This window comes from Bos indicus x Bos taurus, chromosome 15 (genome assembly GCF_003369695.1).
Source record: "Bos indicus x Bos taurus breed Angus x Brahman F1 hybrid chromosome 15, Bos_hybrid_MaternalHap_v2.0, whole genome shotgun sequence".
Lineage (NCBI taxonomy): Eukaryota > Metazoa > Chordata > Mammalia > Artiodactyla > Bovidae > Bos > Bos indicus x Bos taurus.
In genome coordinates this window covers 3266361-3281002 of record NC_040090.1, presented here as the reverse complement: position 1 = coordinate 3281002, position 14642 = coordinate 3266361, and the positions used below count along the sequence as shown (strand labels likewise).

The following is a 14642-nucleotide window of genomic DNA, read 5'->3' as shown; positions in this document are numbered from 1 at the left end:
GCAGATGACACTACCCGTATGGCAGAAATTGAAGAAGAACTAAAGAGCCTCTTGATAAAAGTGAAAGAGGATAGAGAAAGGAGAGAGAAAAAAGTTGGCTTAAAGCTCAACATTCAGAAAACTAAGATCATGGCATCCAGTCCCATCACTTCCTGCAAAATAGAAGGGGAAAAGTGGAAACAGTGACAGATTTTCTTTTCCTGGGCTCCAAAATCACTGCAGATGGTGACTGCCGCCTCGAAATTAAAACACGCTTACTCCTTGGAAGAAAAGCTATGACCAACCTAGACAGCATAATAAAAAGCACTTTGTCACTTTGCTGACAAAGATTGGTATAATCAAAGCTATGGTTTTTCCTTTAGCCATGTTCAAATGTGAGCATTGGACTCTAAAGAAAGCTGAGCGCCAAAGCATTGATGCTTTTGTACTGTGGTGTTGGAGAAGACTCTTGGGAGAATCCCTGGGACTGCAAGCAGATCCAACCAGTCCATCCTAAAGGAACTCAGTCCTGAATATCCATTGGAAGGACTGATGTTGAAGCTGAAACTGCAATACTTTGGCCACCTGATGCAAAGAGCTGACTCATTTGAAAAGACCCTGATGCTGGGAAAGATGGAAGGTGGGAGGAGAAGGGGACGACAGAGGATGAGATGGTTGGATGGCATCACCGGCTCAATGGACATGGGTTTGGGTGGACTCCGGGACTTAGTAAAGGACAGAAAGTCTGGTGTGCTGCTGTCCATGGGGTCGCAAAGATGGGACATGACTGAGCACCTGAACAGCAGCAGGCATGTGGGAGAATAGAAAACCGGCCAGTCTCCGAGGTGAAAACAGCTCAGGGCTGGAAGAGCCAGGCGCCCTGAGAGACCCTTTCTCCTTGCCCCATCATATGGGGGCCCCAGGCATGACCTCATGGCTCCTCCCAGTTCTCAAATCTGACACAACCCCTGCATTTTGGAAAGCCGCCACTCTGCCCCTAAACCACAGGCCTTATTGAATCCAAACAAATAGGGCTCCTCAACAGGGGCATCCTCCCCCAGACCCTGGGGGGGGCCTTCAGGAGCAGGACCCCCGCCCAGTCGCTGCTGCCACCAGGGGCCACTGCAGAGAAACCCCCCAGTGCCACCCGCTCCCGCCCCGCCGGCAGGAGTCCCACTCCAGCTGTTACTTCTCAAAGTCCCCCTGCCCTGCCCGCAAAGCCAGAACAAGGGCGTCCAGGATTCTCCAACCAGAGGACTCCTCCAAAGTGCGCAACAAAGAGACAACAGTCAGGAGATGCTGTGAGAACGTGGCTTTATGAACCGGGGAGGCTTCGGGGCAAGAGGGCCGAGGGTGAAGCGGGCAGGCAAGGGGGTGGGGGGCAGGGTCTCCCACCTCCAGCTTAGTAGGAGCAGACAAAGGGCAGCCGCCTTTTGCATGAAGCTCGTCGCCAGTGACCCCCTGCAGGCAGAGAGCACAGTGCTGTCAGTCCACCTGAGTGTGGCCTGTGTCCCCCAGTGCCCGGCCAGGCACCTCTCAGCTGACCTTTGCCGGCCAAGCCGAGGGCTGTGTGTCTCCCCATGTCCCAGCTAGCCACAATCACTGATCTCTTCCCTTGCAGAGACAGTGTGCTAAGGGCTTCCTATGGACTGTCCTTCCATCCTCACAGTGACGCCAGGAGGTCAGGGCTGCCAGCACTCCCACTTCACAGATGGGAAAACTGAGGCTCGGGGGAGTGATAACCTGCCCTGATCTCAGCAGACAAGCAGTGAATGGAGCCAGATGTGGACCTCGGCCATCTGAGCAGCCCGTGTGGTCTTCGCCCCTGTTCTAAACTCCCGCACGTCGGGCAGCCCTGCTGTTGGGAGCTGGGGAGTCATCTGTCAGCTGGCCCTAGTTCCCACATCTTTCCCGTGTCCCTCGGCCACACTTCACATTATCGAGTGTCCCTCCTGTTTGTCCCACACGCTCTCCTTGCCACCGACCCATCAGAGGAAGTGAGGGAGCCTCGCTGAGTCTGGAGGACACAGAGCCCCCAGCCCGTCCAGGACCCCTCACTGTGGCTCTGAGGATCCCTGCACCTCAGCCCGGCTCACACACAGGGCGGGGTTCTCCAGTGGGGGAGGCTGTGTGAGGGGAGGCGTGTCTGTGCAGCTCACAGGGGCGTGTGTGTGGGTCCACCCCCTCACCACCACCTTGCCCAGGCGCCTGGCCCCCTCACCTCTGGTGCACAGGGCCACACAACGGCCTCTCCCAAACCTAGGTTGTCCTGCAGCCCAGAATGCAAAATTCCAGTAACTCCCATCAGTCCAGAAAAATCTCCTGCACCGTAACTACAGAAGAGAGAGGCTGGGTCAGAGGGCGGAGGTCCAGGAAGACAGGTGCTGGGGCTCCTAAGTCCCCTGAGCATCCCTCCTGGACGTCTATAATCTCCTCTCACTGTGTCACCTGGATAGGACCCCACCGTACAGACCCACCCCTGAGCGTTTTCAGGCAGTGACACGGAAGAGCAAACATCGCTTCCAGCTCTCACGCAGAGCAGGCTTCTCAAACTTCACTGAGCAGACACATCTCCTGGCGATCTGGTGGAAATGTGGATTCTGATCCAGGACATCTGGGGTGCGGCCCAGGATCCTGTATTTCAACAAGCTACCAGGTGATGCTGATACTCTGGTCCCGGGACCACAGCTGAGAGCACTTACTCAGGCACAGCCCCCAGGGTCACTCTGAGAGAAGGACCCCCTCAGAGATGAGGACACCGAAATACGGAGGCAGGCATTCAGCCACTAAGGGACCAAGCTGGGTGTGAACTCTTGTCTCCTGACTCCAGTGACAGACTGGTAGACATTTCACAGCCAGCTCTGGTGGAGAGTGTGAGGCAGACGAAAGAAAGAACCCTGTTTATGATAACTGTCCATTTCTCTGTGCAAACGCACCCACCAGGGCAGATTTCAAGCTGCAAGCGTGAAGCCACTGAACACGGGTGAGGAGGAGAAGCGCTCAGTCATCACGTCTCCTCAGTCAGCACAAGCCGGCTTCCGGGGCCAGGATGAGGCTCGGTGGGGGCAGGTGGTGCCTTGAGGCGCTCAGAAACGCCCGAGCCCCGGGCCTTCCCTGGTGGTCCAGTGGTGAAGAAGCTGCCTGCCCTTGCAGGGGCCGTGGGTTCGATCCCTGGTTCTGGAAGACCCCACGTGCCGCAGAGCACCCACTCGCGCTCCCACTGCTGAGTGGGGCTCTCGATTCTGTGTGCCCCAACAAGCAAAGCCACCTCAATAAGAAACCCATGCCCCACAGCCAGAGGGTGCCCCAACCACACCTAGAGAAAGCCCGTGTGTGGGCAAATATGAATACAAGAAAAAGGCTTTTAAAAGATAGGGGATTGACTTCCCAGTATTAAACCAACCTTTTTATAAAGGACAGAAAGAAAGAGCTTCCTCTCCCTGGACACGGGCCCCTCACTTACCCGACCTCTGATGAAGCCTCCAATCCAGACCTGTCCGTAGTTGGTCGTTGTGCTCAAGCGATGGATGATAAGGTTGACATTAAAGTTGTGGATGGAGGCGAGGTTGCCTCGGTAGCACTTCCTGCAGACTCTCTGCAGAGAGAACAGGCGGGAGAGAAAATTCACTGTTTTCATGTTAAGTTCCTGAGTCTCCAGGACAGACCCCACATCCATTTGCAAATCAGAAATCAGATATCTACTGCTCCCCCTGAATCCCATCTCTTGTGCCTTTCTTTGGGCTTCCCTGGCGGCTCAGCTGGTAAACAATCCGCCTGCAATGCGGGAGACTTGGGTTTGATCCCTGGGTTGGGAAGATCCCCTGCAGAAGGAAATGGCAACCCACTCCAGTACTCTTGCCTGGAAAATTCCATGCACAGAAGACCCTGGTTGGCTACAGTCCATCGGGTCGCAAGTGTCGGACACAACTGAGCAACTTTACTTTCTTTCTTTCACTTTCTTTTCTGATGCATATTAGGCTAAGAGAACCACTAGTCTAAATAACAAGAAACAGAACATTGAATCCAATCCCGTCTCTCCATCCCAGGTCCCCCGTAGCAGCCTCACTGCCATATACCTGAGCTTTCCTAAACCGCCTTGGGGTCCCCACCAGCCTGTAGCGGCAGGTCTTGCACTCAGGACTGCCCAGAAGTTGCACTGTCTCCTCTTCCTTGGGGCACTGCACGTCCTCATCTAAGTCATCTGGGTCTGAGGCCCCCTCATCATCGTGGGTGTCCTCGGCTTCCTCTCTTCCCGACTCAAGCACCTCACCACTCAGGGCCAGCTCTCCTTCCTGCCCCCCTGAGCCTTCAGAGTCCTGGCTCAGGTCTGCCTGTGTCTCCAGATCACCCAGATGGGGGACATCCTTCTCTGGAAAAAAGAAATACCCCAGCATCAGACCAGGTACCACCTTCCTCCAGGACCACGGACAGCTCTGATAGCTCCACCCAGTCTTACTACGGATGCCATCTGGAACCAAAGATGGGAAGGATCCCTTGGGGGTTGGATGAGCCAGAATTCTTGCATCACACACACAGTTGCATGAGAACCTGATCCCAGCTGACACCACGTGTGGGTAATTTGGGAGTGAGAGATGTGAGAAGCCCTCATCTTCACAGAGGGGTGTTTTTCCTTGGAAAGGAGCCCTGGGGGAATGTTCAGGTCACAGCTCTGGGTCCGGGAGAAATCTAACTAGAGAGGGGCTGGGGCAACTGAACAGTGGGCTGTGGCCCTGGACCTACCAGAACAAAAAATGATGCAAGAAAGATGAGCGGAAGATGGATGAGAAGGGAAGGGGAGCACTCACCCAGATAGAGAGCAGAAACTGTCCCCAGCAGCAGAAGGAGCAGGACCAGGCAGCCTTTCATGTTCCTACAGTCGTCTTATGACAGACACACAGCTCCACGATCCCTCCTGAGGTCTTCCCTTGTGTCTGCACGGCCCCTGGAACACAGTGGAGAGGCAGGGTCTGCTCAACTGGTAGATTAAAGGGCAAAGTAGAGAGCTTCCTTGTCTCCCAGCGAACAGACCCCGAGCTGGAGGATCAGGGGAAGAACAGGGGGTTGTCAGCCCAAGTCCCTTTTCCTGAGAGAACATCACTGCTCCCTGGGACAGAGCTCAGCTCAGACCAGCATTCCTGCAAGAACAAGCGTGCTCACCTTCAGGGCCAGAGTCAGACACACTGGGGAAGAAGGGGGAGGACAGGGGTCATTAAGGTGCACAGGACCGGAGTCCCTGCTGGTTCCCATACAGAGCCCGGGTTCTTCCCAGCCCTGGACCTGTCCTCCCGGGGAAGCCGAGGGAGTCTTACCTCCTGAGAGTCTGAAGCCTCTGCTCTCAGCCTCTGGCTGTTGGCACACAGAAGCTGCCCTTATACCAGGGTTTGGGGAAGTGGGAAGAGGCCAGGAGGATTGCCCCAGGCTCGGGGGTTGGACAGTGGGGCTGATAAGAGGTTGGCTCAGTCCTCCCACCCTTGGGCCGTGCACTCTGTTGGGACGTCAGGGACCTGCCTCCTGTTTGGCCATAGATGTCCCAACACCCTAGTAGGCTCCAGAAGCCCCCGTGACTACTGTCCAGACTGAATTTTTATCAGTGCCCCTAAAGGGTGCAGGTCTGTACAATCCTCCTCAGTCCCAGAAGCAGCCTTCCCTGGGTCAGTTTTCCAGCAAATGCCATGGAGGATCCGGGGGCAGGGAGACCAGGGGGAGGAGGGGGAGGTAAGGGAGGCTCGGCCCTCCTGAGCTCTTGTTAGGCCGTGTGTGCACGCTTCCTGTGTGTCACATCCCTGGTTCCTCACCTTCCTCACCTCGGTCCCACAAGGACGTGCGATCAGCCCGACTTCACTGATGTGAAGAATGACTGAGATTCAGAGAGGGCAGGTGACTTGCCAAGGTTGTGTGGGAAGTGGGGGAGCTGGGATTACTAAGCCTTTGAGGCTCAAAACCTTCTCTCCCTCTCTGTGTCTGTCTCTCCCCCTCTTTCCCTTCTTCACTCTCTTCCTGTTTCTCCCTCTCCTCTCTCTCCATCTCTTTCTCATCTTTAAGATGAAAAACGCATGCTCTTTCCTTTATACCGTGGCTCTCGATCAAGGCTCTCAGCCTTTGCACAATTATTGTTGGGAGTCAAATCATTCTTTGATGGGGGTCGGTGGAGGGGTTCTCCTATGTTTTGTAGAAAGTTCAGCACCGTTAAGTCACTCTGATACGTCTCCACACATTTCCAAATGTCCTCAAGAAAGCAAAACTGCCTCTCTCAAGTTCACTGACCTAGTTCAGGCCTTGTTGTCCAGCCTAGAGGCAGATCTTCTCATAAGGAAGCAACAGCTGGAGTGGAGACCTTCGTACTGAGTCTTCCCATTCTCTGTGGGCCACGCTTCCCTTCCAATCCACCAGCCCCCACGGTCGGCACAAGAGGCAGCAAATGAGGCACTCAGCTCAGTTGCAGAGTTCAAGGGGACACTAAAGAATTCAGTAGTCAAGATAAGTAAACATTTCTTAAAAATGCAATCTTTCTTAAAAGTCAGAATCACTGCAAAAGTACCGTGATGAACAAACGTCAAGTATTCATCAGTCAAGTTCCAGCCACATTCATGCAATCCAAGGAGAGGCCAGCAAGGGCTGAGGCTTGATTTTGCCGGACATCATGGCCCAGAGCCCATGGACCTGTCAGGATGTTGCCTCCACTCTGGGGTAGCCTAGCTGGGCAGTATTTTTGTACCTTGGATTCCAGCCCAGTGCTCAGGGCACCAGTGACAGGTCACCTAGGCTTTCTTGCCTGGCCTCTGCTCTCCCCGGGGCCCTGCAAATGAAGAAGTGTCTGAGAGGCCACTTCTGGGCTGATTACAGAGTAACGGTCTCAGCCGTTATCTCCCGGGGCCAACGGACCTGACCCTCAGCTTATCTACCTGACTTGGGGCTTGGGGGGAATTGGTCAATTCCAGAGAGGGAAAACCTGGTCTTCAGATTTCAAGCTGGAGACTTCCCTTGGAGGAGGAGTGGAGGCCTAGGCACTCCTCCATTATTCTCCCAGTCCTGGGCCCAGGCCAGGGACACCATTCCACACAGCAGTTGGGATGACCAATAACATCGGCTGGTGTTGCAGACCAACGCCATGATACACTTCTCAAGCGCTGTTTCATGTAAACGTCCCTGTTTCACACATTAGGAAACAGCCTCTCAGAGAGCTGAAATAAGTTGCCCAAGACCACACGACAAGTCAGAGACAGGCCTTCCGGCTCCTTATCCGCCTGCCTACCCTTGGCCTCCTGTCCCTGGAATCCCATCCCTCTCTCCGGCCTCTCCCCTAGGCTGACCCTGGGCAAAGACATCCCAGTGACTTCAGGGGCCCCCTCGACATCATGATGATGTGGCCCAGTGTGAAACTGGAAACAGCTCTCTAGGCCTTGCCACGAGGCAGGCGGAGTCTTACTTCCCCAACCAAGGATCGGTCCCACACGCCCTGCAGGGGAAGCTCAGAGTCTTAACCATGGGGCTGGAAGTCTGGACATAACATTTCTGGAGCTCCACACCATCCCAACCCTGTGCTTCAGTAAGGCTTTTGTATCCTTATCCTACCCTCTTAGTCTTTACGTTCACCTGAGGGCCTTAGGCACCGCCGTTCTAGTCGACAGATCCATCAGAGAGGGGAAGTGACTTGCCCAAGGCCACACGGCGAGGTCGAAGACGCATGTCTGAGCCTAGTGAGTGACTCCCATGACCTTGCTGTCTTTGATTCGCTCAACTGTTACCCATTAGGTAATGGCGCCTACCTTTTCAGCATCCGTGAAACCCCACCTCTGGAGCTTACCGCGGCATCTCTGTTCGTAGGGGTTTCAGCTCTGCCCCTTGTGTGAGGTCCGTCAGCCCCACGTCTCGCAGAGGGCAGTGTGCTGTGTTGTAAAATGCAATCGCCACTCCAGAGTCAGCCACTCGGGTCTCAATATTCCCATCCACAAACCAAGGCTGATGACAGCACCTACCTCTAATGAGATCTGCTCCAGTAACGCTCCGAGGACAGTGCCAGGCATGTGGGCTCGGGGTAGCCTTTGTAAGGAAACCAGGACCCAACTGTCCCCCTGGTCAACTACTACACACCGAGAGTTGGCTGAGTGCTGCGGTCCAGCCCCAGTGGATCCAGGGAATTCGAAGCAGGGACGGGGTCAGTGAACTGGATACAATAGCTTTAATTAAATATTAATTAGAGATATGAAGAGTAATAGAATAAGGAAGGCTCAGTAGGAAAATTCAGCGGAGAAAAGAGGCTGAATAACTTGGTTTACATGGAAAGCTAATAAAGTTCCAAGACAAGGAGTTTCATCACCTACATAGGCCGCAGGCGTCCTCCCGTTCTCCCAAAGGAGAGGAGACACTAAGGCCTCCCTGGTCAGATCTTAGAAGCCCAGGCACAATTAGTAGGCTTGACGAGCCTCCATGGTCCAGATGGGAATTCAGCCAGAAGGCGAGAGAAAGAACGACATGGGGAGACCAAGCTTCGGTGAACAAGGCCCGCACTTTATATTCCAAAGTAGTTTTTATACCTTAAGTTGTACATAGAGGATAATGGGGGAAGGGGTAGAGTCATGCAAGGACAGCAGTCCTTGATCCTAATCGAAGCCAGGCTTTCAAACTTATCATATGCAAAAGTTTAGGTGATTTACATCATGTTCTGGCCAGGAGGCCTGTTAACATTTTATGACCCTTTCTTCAGAAAACTTATTTTTCTCAAAAGGTGATTATTCTAAAGTCAGGCGCCACCCTCTGAAAGCATTAGATAAAGTTGCATTCCTATAGGGCAAAGGTGTGGTGGGCTATAACAAGAAGAGAATTAACTCAAGGGTCCAAGGTTTCAAACATTAAAGCTCCTCCTTACATTCCTTTACACTAATTATATTAATCAATACACTCCCAGGGACACAGTAGGTAAGGCATATGGAAACTTAGCAGCAAACATTGGCCCAACAAGTGAAAAACCCTTCACCAATACAATTTCTAATCAATCTTTTAACTGCTCAAAGGAATCTGTATTTAGATAGTTTAGAACATCTCATGCCTCTCATGGTTGGGAGGCTGTGAACAATCAAATGTGGCCGGAAGAACCTGTTCAGGCAGGCTAGAGGACTTCCAAAGGAGTCTGTAGGTTGAAACACTCTTGTCACGCCCAGGAACATTACCAACTGGAGCTGTAAGTTAACTCTTTTTCAGAGAGAGGTGGTGGGGGACAGCCCCCTGTAAAGTCAGAGGTGTAGGTGAGAGCACAAAGCAGTAAAGTAGGCAGACTCTGGTTTTGGGGGTGGGTGCTTGAGAATTTCCAGGGGGACTCCTGAGGCTCGATCCCGCCTTTGTGTATGCTGAGCCTTCTTCCTCATGACCTTTGCCACAGGCGGAGTTCCTCACACTGTTCCTCACACTCAGCTCGCGGCAGCTGAGGGCCCGCTCTGTGTTCAGGATGATGTAAGGAACTCCAGGGACTCTGCTGTAAAGACGCCAGCTGAACTGCCCAGGGCTTAGTTAGCATCGTTTTGCAGGGGAGGGTGACACGAACCCCACATGTGGGGATATCAGGCCAGCGCTCCTACTGTATTTAAAATGTATCTAAGGATGCGTAAGATGCGGCCTGTCGCCTGCACTGTATCGTAGACTGCGCGGGGAATTGTCCCAGAGGAGACTCACCCTGTGATGGAGCCACGTCAAGACACAGGATCTTTCCAGGAGCCCAAATGCCTCCTTGTTGATTTAACCCCCAGAGATAGAAGTCACACCTCTGCCTCTAACACACCGCCAACAGAAGAGATTTGTGAGGAATGAGATGAAGTCTCCCTGAGCACAAAGTCAGAGTCCAGCACATATTTAATGCTTCATAAACGAGGGACTTTGTTGCTCTTTATGATTAATTCTGGAACAAAGAGAAGCAACGCCTCCCCACAGCAGAACACAAAGTCCCTGAGGACAGGAGCGAAAGCTCTGCTCCAGCACAGGGCTGAACCCGTAAGTTGTGTCGGAAAACCGCCGTCATGGAAATCTAGACAACAGCAGGTACAGTGGACCTCGGTTTGATTTCTTAATTTTTTACCTCACTCTACAAACTTGCGTAAGTAGCCTCTCCTATCGGGGCCACACTCAAAACATTAAGGTTCTTGATTTGCTTAAGGCCTTGGGGTGGGACTTCCCTGGTGATCCATTGGCTGAGACTCCAAGCTCCCAAATCAGGGGCCGGGGTTCTATCCCTGGTCAGGGAATTAGATCCCACTTGCTGCCACGAACAGAGCCTGTGAGACACAGCTCCTGAGCGCCTGAGTTCTACAGTTCAGGGCCACAGCTAGAGAAGCCTTTGAGCTCCAAGGAAGACCCAACACAGCCAAATCAAATACATAAAAAATGAAATTATTTTTAAGTGAGGTTTTTCCTTTGCCTCTAAGACCGTTGGACCTTCTATACTTCTGTGAATTTCAGCAATTCTAGAGAAAAGGGCTTCACGGCATTGACGCCTTACTTTCTCACCGCACCCCCAGCAGAGGGTTCAGGACGCCCTCCTTCCTCACCTCGGACTGGGACTCCCTCGGCTCCAGCGAGGTTGGAATCCTGTGCCCCAAGGGGAACACAAGAGTAGAGGACTCGGGGCTTCCCTGATGGTCCAGTGGTTACGAGTCCACCTTGCAAGGCAAGGGACACTGGTCCAGTCCCTGGTCTGGGAAGATGCCAGGTGTTGCGGGGCAACTGAGCCCTGAGCTGCAACTAGAGGGTAGTCCTCACTGTTGCAACCAGAGAGAGCCTGCACGCAGTGATGAAGACCAGCACAGCCACACGCAAATGACTCTTTTAAAAGGTAGTGCACGGTCTCCTGCCTCCCCTCCATGTGTATCCCATGTGATCATGTCCAGGAAGCAGCCAACACTTCCAGCCATGAAATCCTGCTGACTGAAAGGCCACACTCTGGAGATCCTTGCATCCCTCCATGGGTCACATTCTGATGGTCAGCCTGGGGCACAAACCAGGTCACCACTTCTCTAAGCCTGGTTCTGTCGAAGGGACAATAGTTACTGATCACACAAGGCCATCCTCGAAGGTGCCTGCCACAGCTAGGGGCTTCCCAGGGAGCACGAGTGGTAACTAAGCCACCTGAAAAGGCAGGTGACGTAAGAGACATGAGTTCAATCACTGGGTTGGGAAGATCCCCTGGAGGAGCGCACGTCAACCCAGACCAGCATTCCTGCCTAGAGAATCCCATGGATGGAGGAGCCTGACCAGCTGCAGTCCATGGGGTCACAGAGAGTTGGGTATGACGGAAGTGCCTTAGCACACGTGCCTGCACTCGCAACGGCTGGGGTGCTTTACAGATGCACAATAAGCAGAAACAAGTAGCAGATTCTTTTGTGTTCCCTGGAGAAAGAATGACAACCCGCTCCAGTATTCTTGCCTGGAGAATTCTATGGACAGAAGAGCCTGGCAGGCTTCAGTCCATAGGCTCGAAAATAGTTGAACACAACTGAGCAAATTTCACTTGGTGCTTGTATGGCAATCATCCTTATGTTCCTGAAGCTGTGTCTTATCATATTCTGAGACCTCACACAGAGTTGTACATATTTTAATAGCAGTTTGACTTATGCTAAGTCCCCAGATACAGACCCTGAAACAGAATTTGAGCAAGTAGAGTATTTGGGAGGTGCTGGAACTCAGAGGAGGGTTCACACGGGGAAGAGAAGGCAGCCAATACACTGTGTGTGATAAAGCCAGCTTCCTCAGTGGATAACTGCAAGTTGATCCTGCTGGGAAACCCTGGGAAGTGGTGCCCAATACACGCCCCAGAATTATTCCACTCGAGGGGGCAAAGGACTGCAATTCTCACACACTCACTCCTGGGAGCTGTGGACTGTTCCCAGGGGCTTGTTACTATCCAGGCACACTAAGGCAATAGCCGTTTGTGGGAGAAAATGCCCTCAGACATGGAGATGCAAGTACAGTGCGTTGAGAGTCCAACTTGAAGACCGGAGACGGGACCAGGGAAGTCCTGCCAAACATTTAGGATCAGGATATGTGTGTGGAAGTCCCGCTCGGTCTCCGACTGTCCAACCTGGGCAGGAAGACGAGCCTGACTCCTCATCCGTAGGATGGGGTGGCCACGCCTGCCTTCCTCTTGTTAGAGCCAGAGGGATGCATATGTCCCTGGGACACAGAGAATGTGAGGGTGACCATTGATATGGGTCTCCATTTCAGCTGGCCAGCCGGTGTCCAGCATGGTCCAGCCCCCCTTTAAGGGGGATGCTGGGCAGGCAGCAGCAGCAGCAGGCACGGACAGGCCAGCGCTGCCTACCTGCTTCCCTTCCCAAGCCGCAGCCCCTCTCCTTCCCTCTCGCCTCCTCAGGGGTCGCTGGATACCCTTCACTAGCTTGCCATCAGTGCCTGGAATTTGCGTCCCGGGCAGCCGGCCATCCCTGGGGCAGCGGCTACATGTGTGACCCTGGGCACCTGAGGGGAGGTGGGAGAGGGGTGACCGACAGCAAGCCTAGAGGGGAGGGGCTAGGAAGAGCCAGACCTCCGGAGAGGGACCTCCTGGGTCTCTAGACTCATCTCCACCTCGGTGTGGGGTGGGGAGGGAAAGACCCTCCTGGGGCTGAGTCAGGGGAACAAGAGGCTGAGAGCCCTTCCTGCTGTGTCTTCACAGGACACCCTGCAGTCACTCACTGAGGCTCAGCCTCCTGTTCCACTCTTTCTACTGAGGTGGATCATCTGGGCAGCCTCCACCTGGGCCCTCCCACCCCCAGCAATAAAAGTGCTTTCCTGAAACGGATTTCTTTTCCTTCCAGACACTGATCTTCTCTGCTTAGCCCCACCCAAGAGCTTTCTGCCTTGTAAAGATCATGTCTCCCCACCCTACTGTGTTCCATAAAAAGGACTAGAAGTTATCACTCTGAAGGAGACTGTAGTGTGGGGTCCATGGGGCCTTCTTAGAGAGAGAGGAAGGGGCCCACATATTGTTTCCATAGGACACCCCATTACTGGGCATGTGCTTTGCAGGTGCTACCAGTGGCAGATGTGACTGCTGATGGAAGGAAGGTCTGATGCTATAAAGAGCAATATTGCGTAGGAACCTGGAATGTTAGGTCCATGAATCAAGGCAAATTGGAAGTGGTCAAACAGAAGATGGCAAGAGTGAACATTGACATTTTAGGAATCAGTGAACTAAAATGGACTGGAATGGGTGAATTTACTCAGATGACCATTATATCTACTACTGTGGGCGAGAATCCATTAGAAGAAATGGAGTAGCCATCATAGTCAACAAAAGAGTCCCAAATGCAGTACTTGGATGCAATCTCAAAAACGACAGAATGATCTCTGTTCCTTTCCAAGTCAAACCATTCAATATCACGGTAATCCAAGTCTATGTCCCGATAACTAATGCTGAAGAAGCTGAAGTTGAATGGTTCTATGAACACCTTCAAGACCTTCTAGAACTAACACCCAAAACACATGTCGTTTTCATTATAGGCGACTGGAATGCAAAAGTAAGAAGTCAAGAAACACCTGGAGTAACAGGCAAATTTGGCCTTGGAGTACAGAATGAAGCAGGACAAAGGCTAATAGAGTTTTGCCAAAAACTATGTTCTTTGCAGCCAAAGATGGAGAAGCTCTGTACACTCAGCAAAAACAAGACTGGGAGCTGACTGTGGTTCAGTTCATGAACTCCTTTTGCCAAATTCAGATTTAAATTGAAGAAAGTAGGGAAAACCACTACACCATTCAGGTATGACCTAAATCAAATCCCTAACGATTATACAGTGGAAGTGGGAAATAGAATCAAGGGATTGGATCTGATAAATAGAGTGCCTGAAGAACTATGGACGGAGGTTCGTGACATTGTACAGGAGACAGGGATCAAGACCATCTCCAAGAAAAAGAAATGCAAAAAGGCAAAATGTCTGTCTGAGGAGGCCTTACAAATAGCTGTGAAAAGAAGGGAAGTGAAAAGCAAAGGAGAAAAGGAAAGATATACTTATTTGAATGCAGAGTTCCAGTGAATAGCAACTAGAGCTAAGAAGGCTTTCCTCAGTGATCAGTGCAAAGAAATAGAGGAAAACAACAGAATGGGAAAGACTAGAGATCTCTTCAAGAAAATTGGAGATACCGAGGAAACATTTCATGCAAAGATGGGCTTGATAAAGGACAGAAACCGTATGGACCTAACAGAGGCAGAAGATGTTAAGAAGAGGTGGCAAGAATACACAGAAGAACTGTACAAAAAAGATCATCATGACCCAGATAATGATGATAGTATGATCACTCACCTAGAGCCAGACATCCTGGAATGTGAAGTCAAGTGGACCTTAGGAAGCATCACTACGAACAAAGCTAGTGGAGGTGATAGAATTCCAGTTGAGCTCTTAAAAATCCTAAAAAATGATGCTGGGAAAGTGCTTCACTCAATATTCCAGCAAGTTTGGAAAACTCAGCAGGGGCCACAGGACCAGAAAAGGTCAGTTTTCATTCCAATCCCAAAGAAAGGCAATGCCAAAGAATGCTCAAACTACCGCACAATTGCACTCATATCACACGCTAGTAAAGTAATGCTCAAAATTCTCCAAGAACCGTGAACTTCCAAATGTTCAAGCTGGATCTAGAAAAGGCAGAGGAACCAAAGATCACATTGCCAACATCCTCTGGATCATCAA

At 52.0% G+C, this 14642-nt stretch overlaps 1 protein-coding gene across 3 annotated transcripts; it reads right to left on the bottom strand.

The window, feature by feature from the left end:
* Positions 1 to 1276: 1276 nt before the first annotated feature.
* On the bottom strand, positions 1277 to 9831 carry LOC113905276 (proteoglycan 3-like). Of its 3 annotated transcripts, none has more exons than XM_027562310.1 (6): positions 9646 to 9831; positions 4785 to 4921; positions 4056 to 4348; positions 3443 to 3574; positions 2201 to 2312; positions 1277 to 1440 (listed from the first exon to the last, which is right to left on the bottom strand). In XM_027562310.1, the coding sequence occupies exons 2-6, from the start codon at positions 4843 to 4845 to the stop codon at positions 1382 to 1384; spliced, it is 657 nt and encodes a 218-aa protein (XP_027418111.1). In that variant the 5' UTR covers positions 4846 to 4921; positions 9646 to 9831; the 3' UTR covers positions 1277 to 1381. The 3 variants fall into 3 exon arrangements, with proteins under 3 accessions (XP_027418111.1, XP_027418110.1, XP_027418108.1); XM_027562309.1 differs by lacking the exon at positions 9646 to 9831 and adding an exon at positions 7956 to 8151; XM_027562307.1 differs by lacking the exon at positions 9646 to 9831 and adding an exon at positions 5289 to 5382.
* Between the last annotated feature and the right edge of the window lie 4811 nt (positions 9832 to 14642).

What these genes read in the sequence shown, in the direction of transcription:
- LOC113905276 (XM_027562310.1), bottom strand. Translation starts at nt 4,845, where the DNA reads ATGAAAGGCTGCCTGGTCCTGCTCCTTCTGCTGCTGGGGACAGTTTCT. An exon ending in AGTTTCTGCTCTCTATCTGG is followed by an intron (nt 4,349 to 4,784) that starts GTGAGTGCTCCC and finishes TCTTTTTTCCAG; the next exon opens with AGAAGGATGTCCCCCATCTG. An exon ending in TGTGGCCCTGTGCACCAGAG is followed by an intron (nt 1,441 to 2,200) that starts GTGAGGGGGCCA and finishes CTCTGCCTGCAG; the next exon opens with GGGGTCACTGGCGACGAGCT.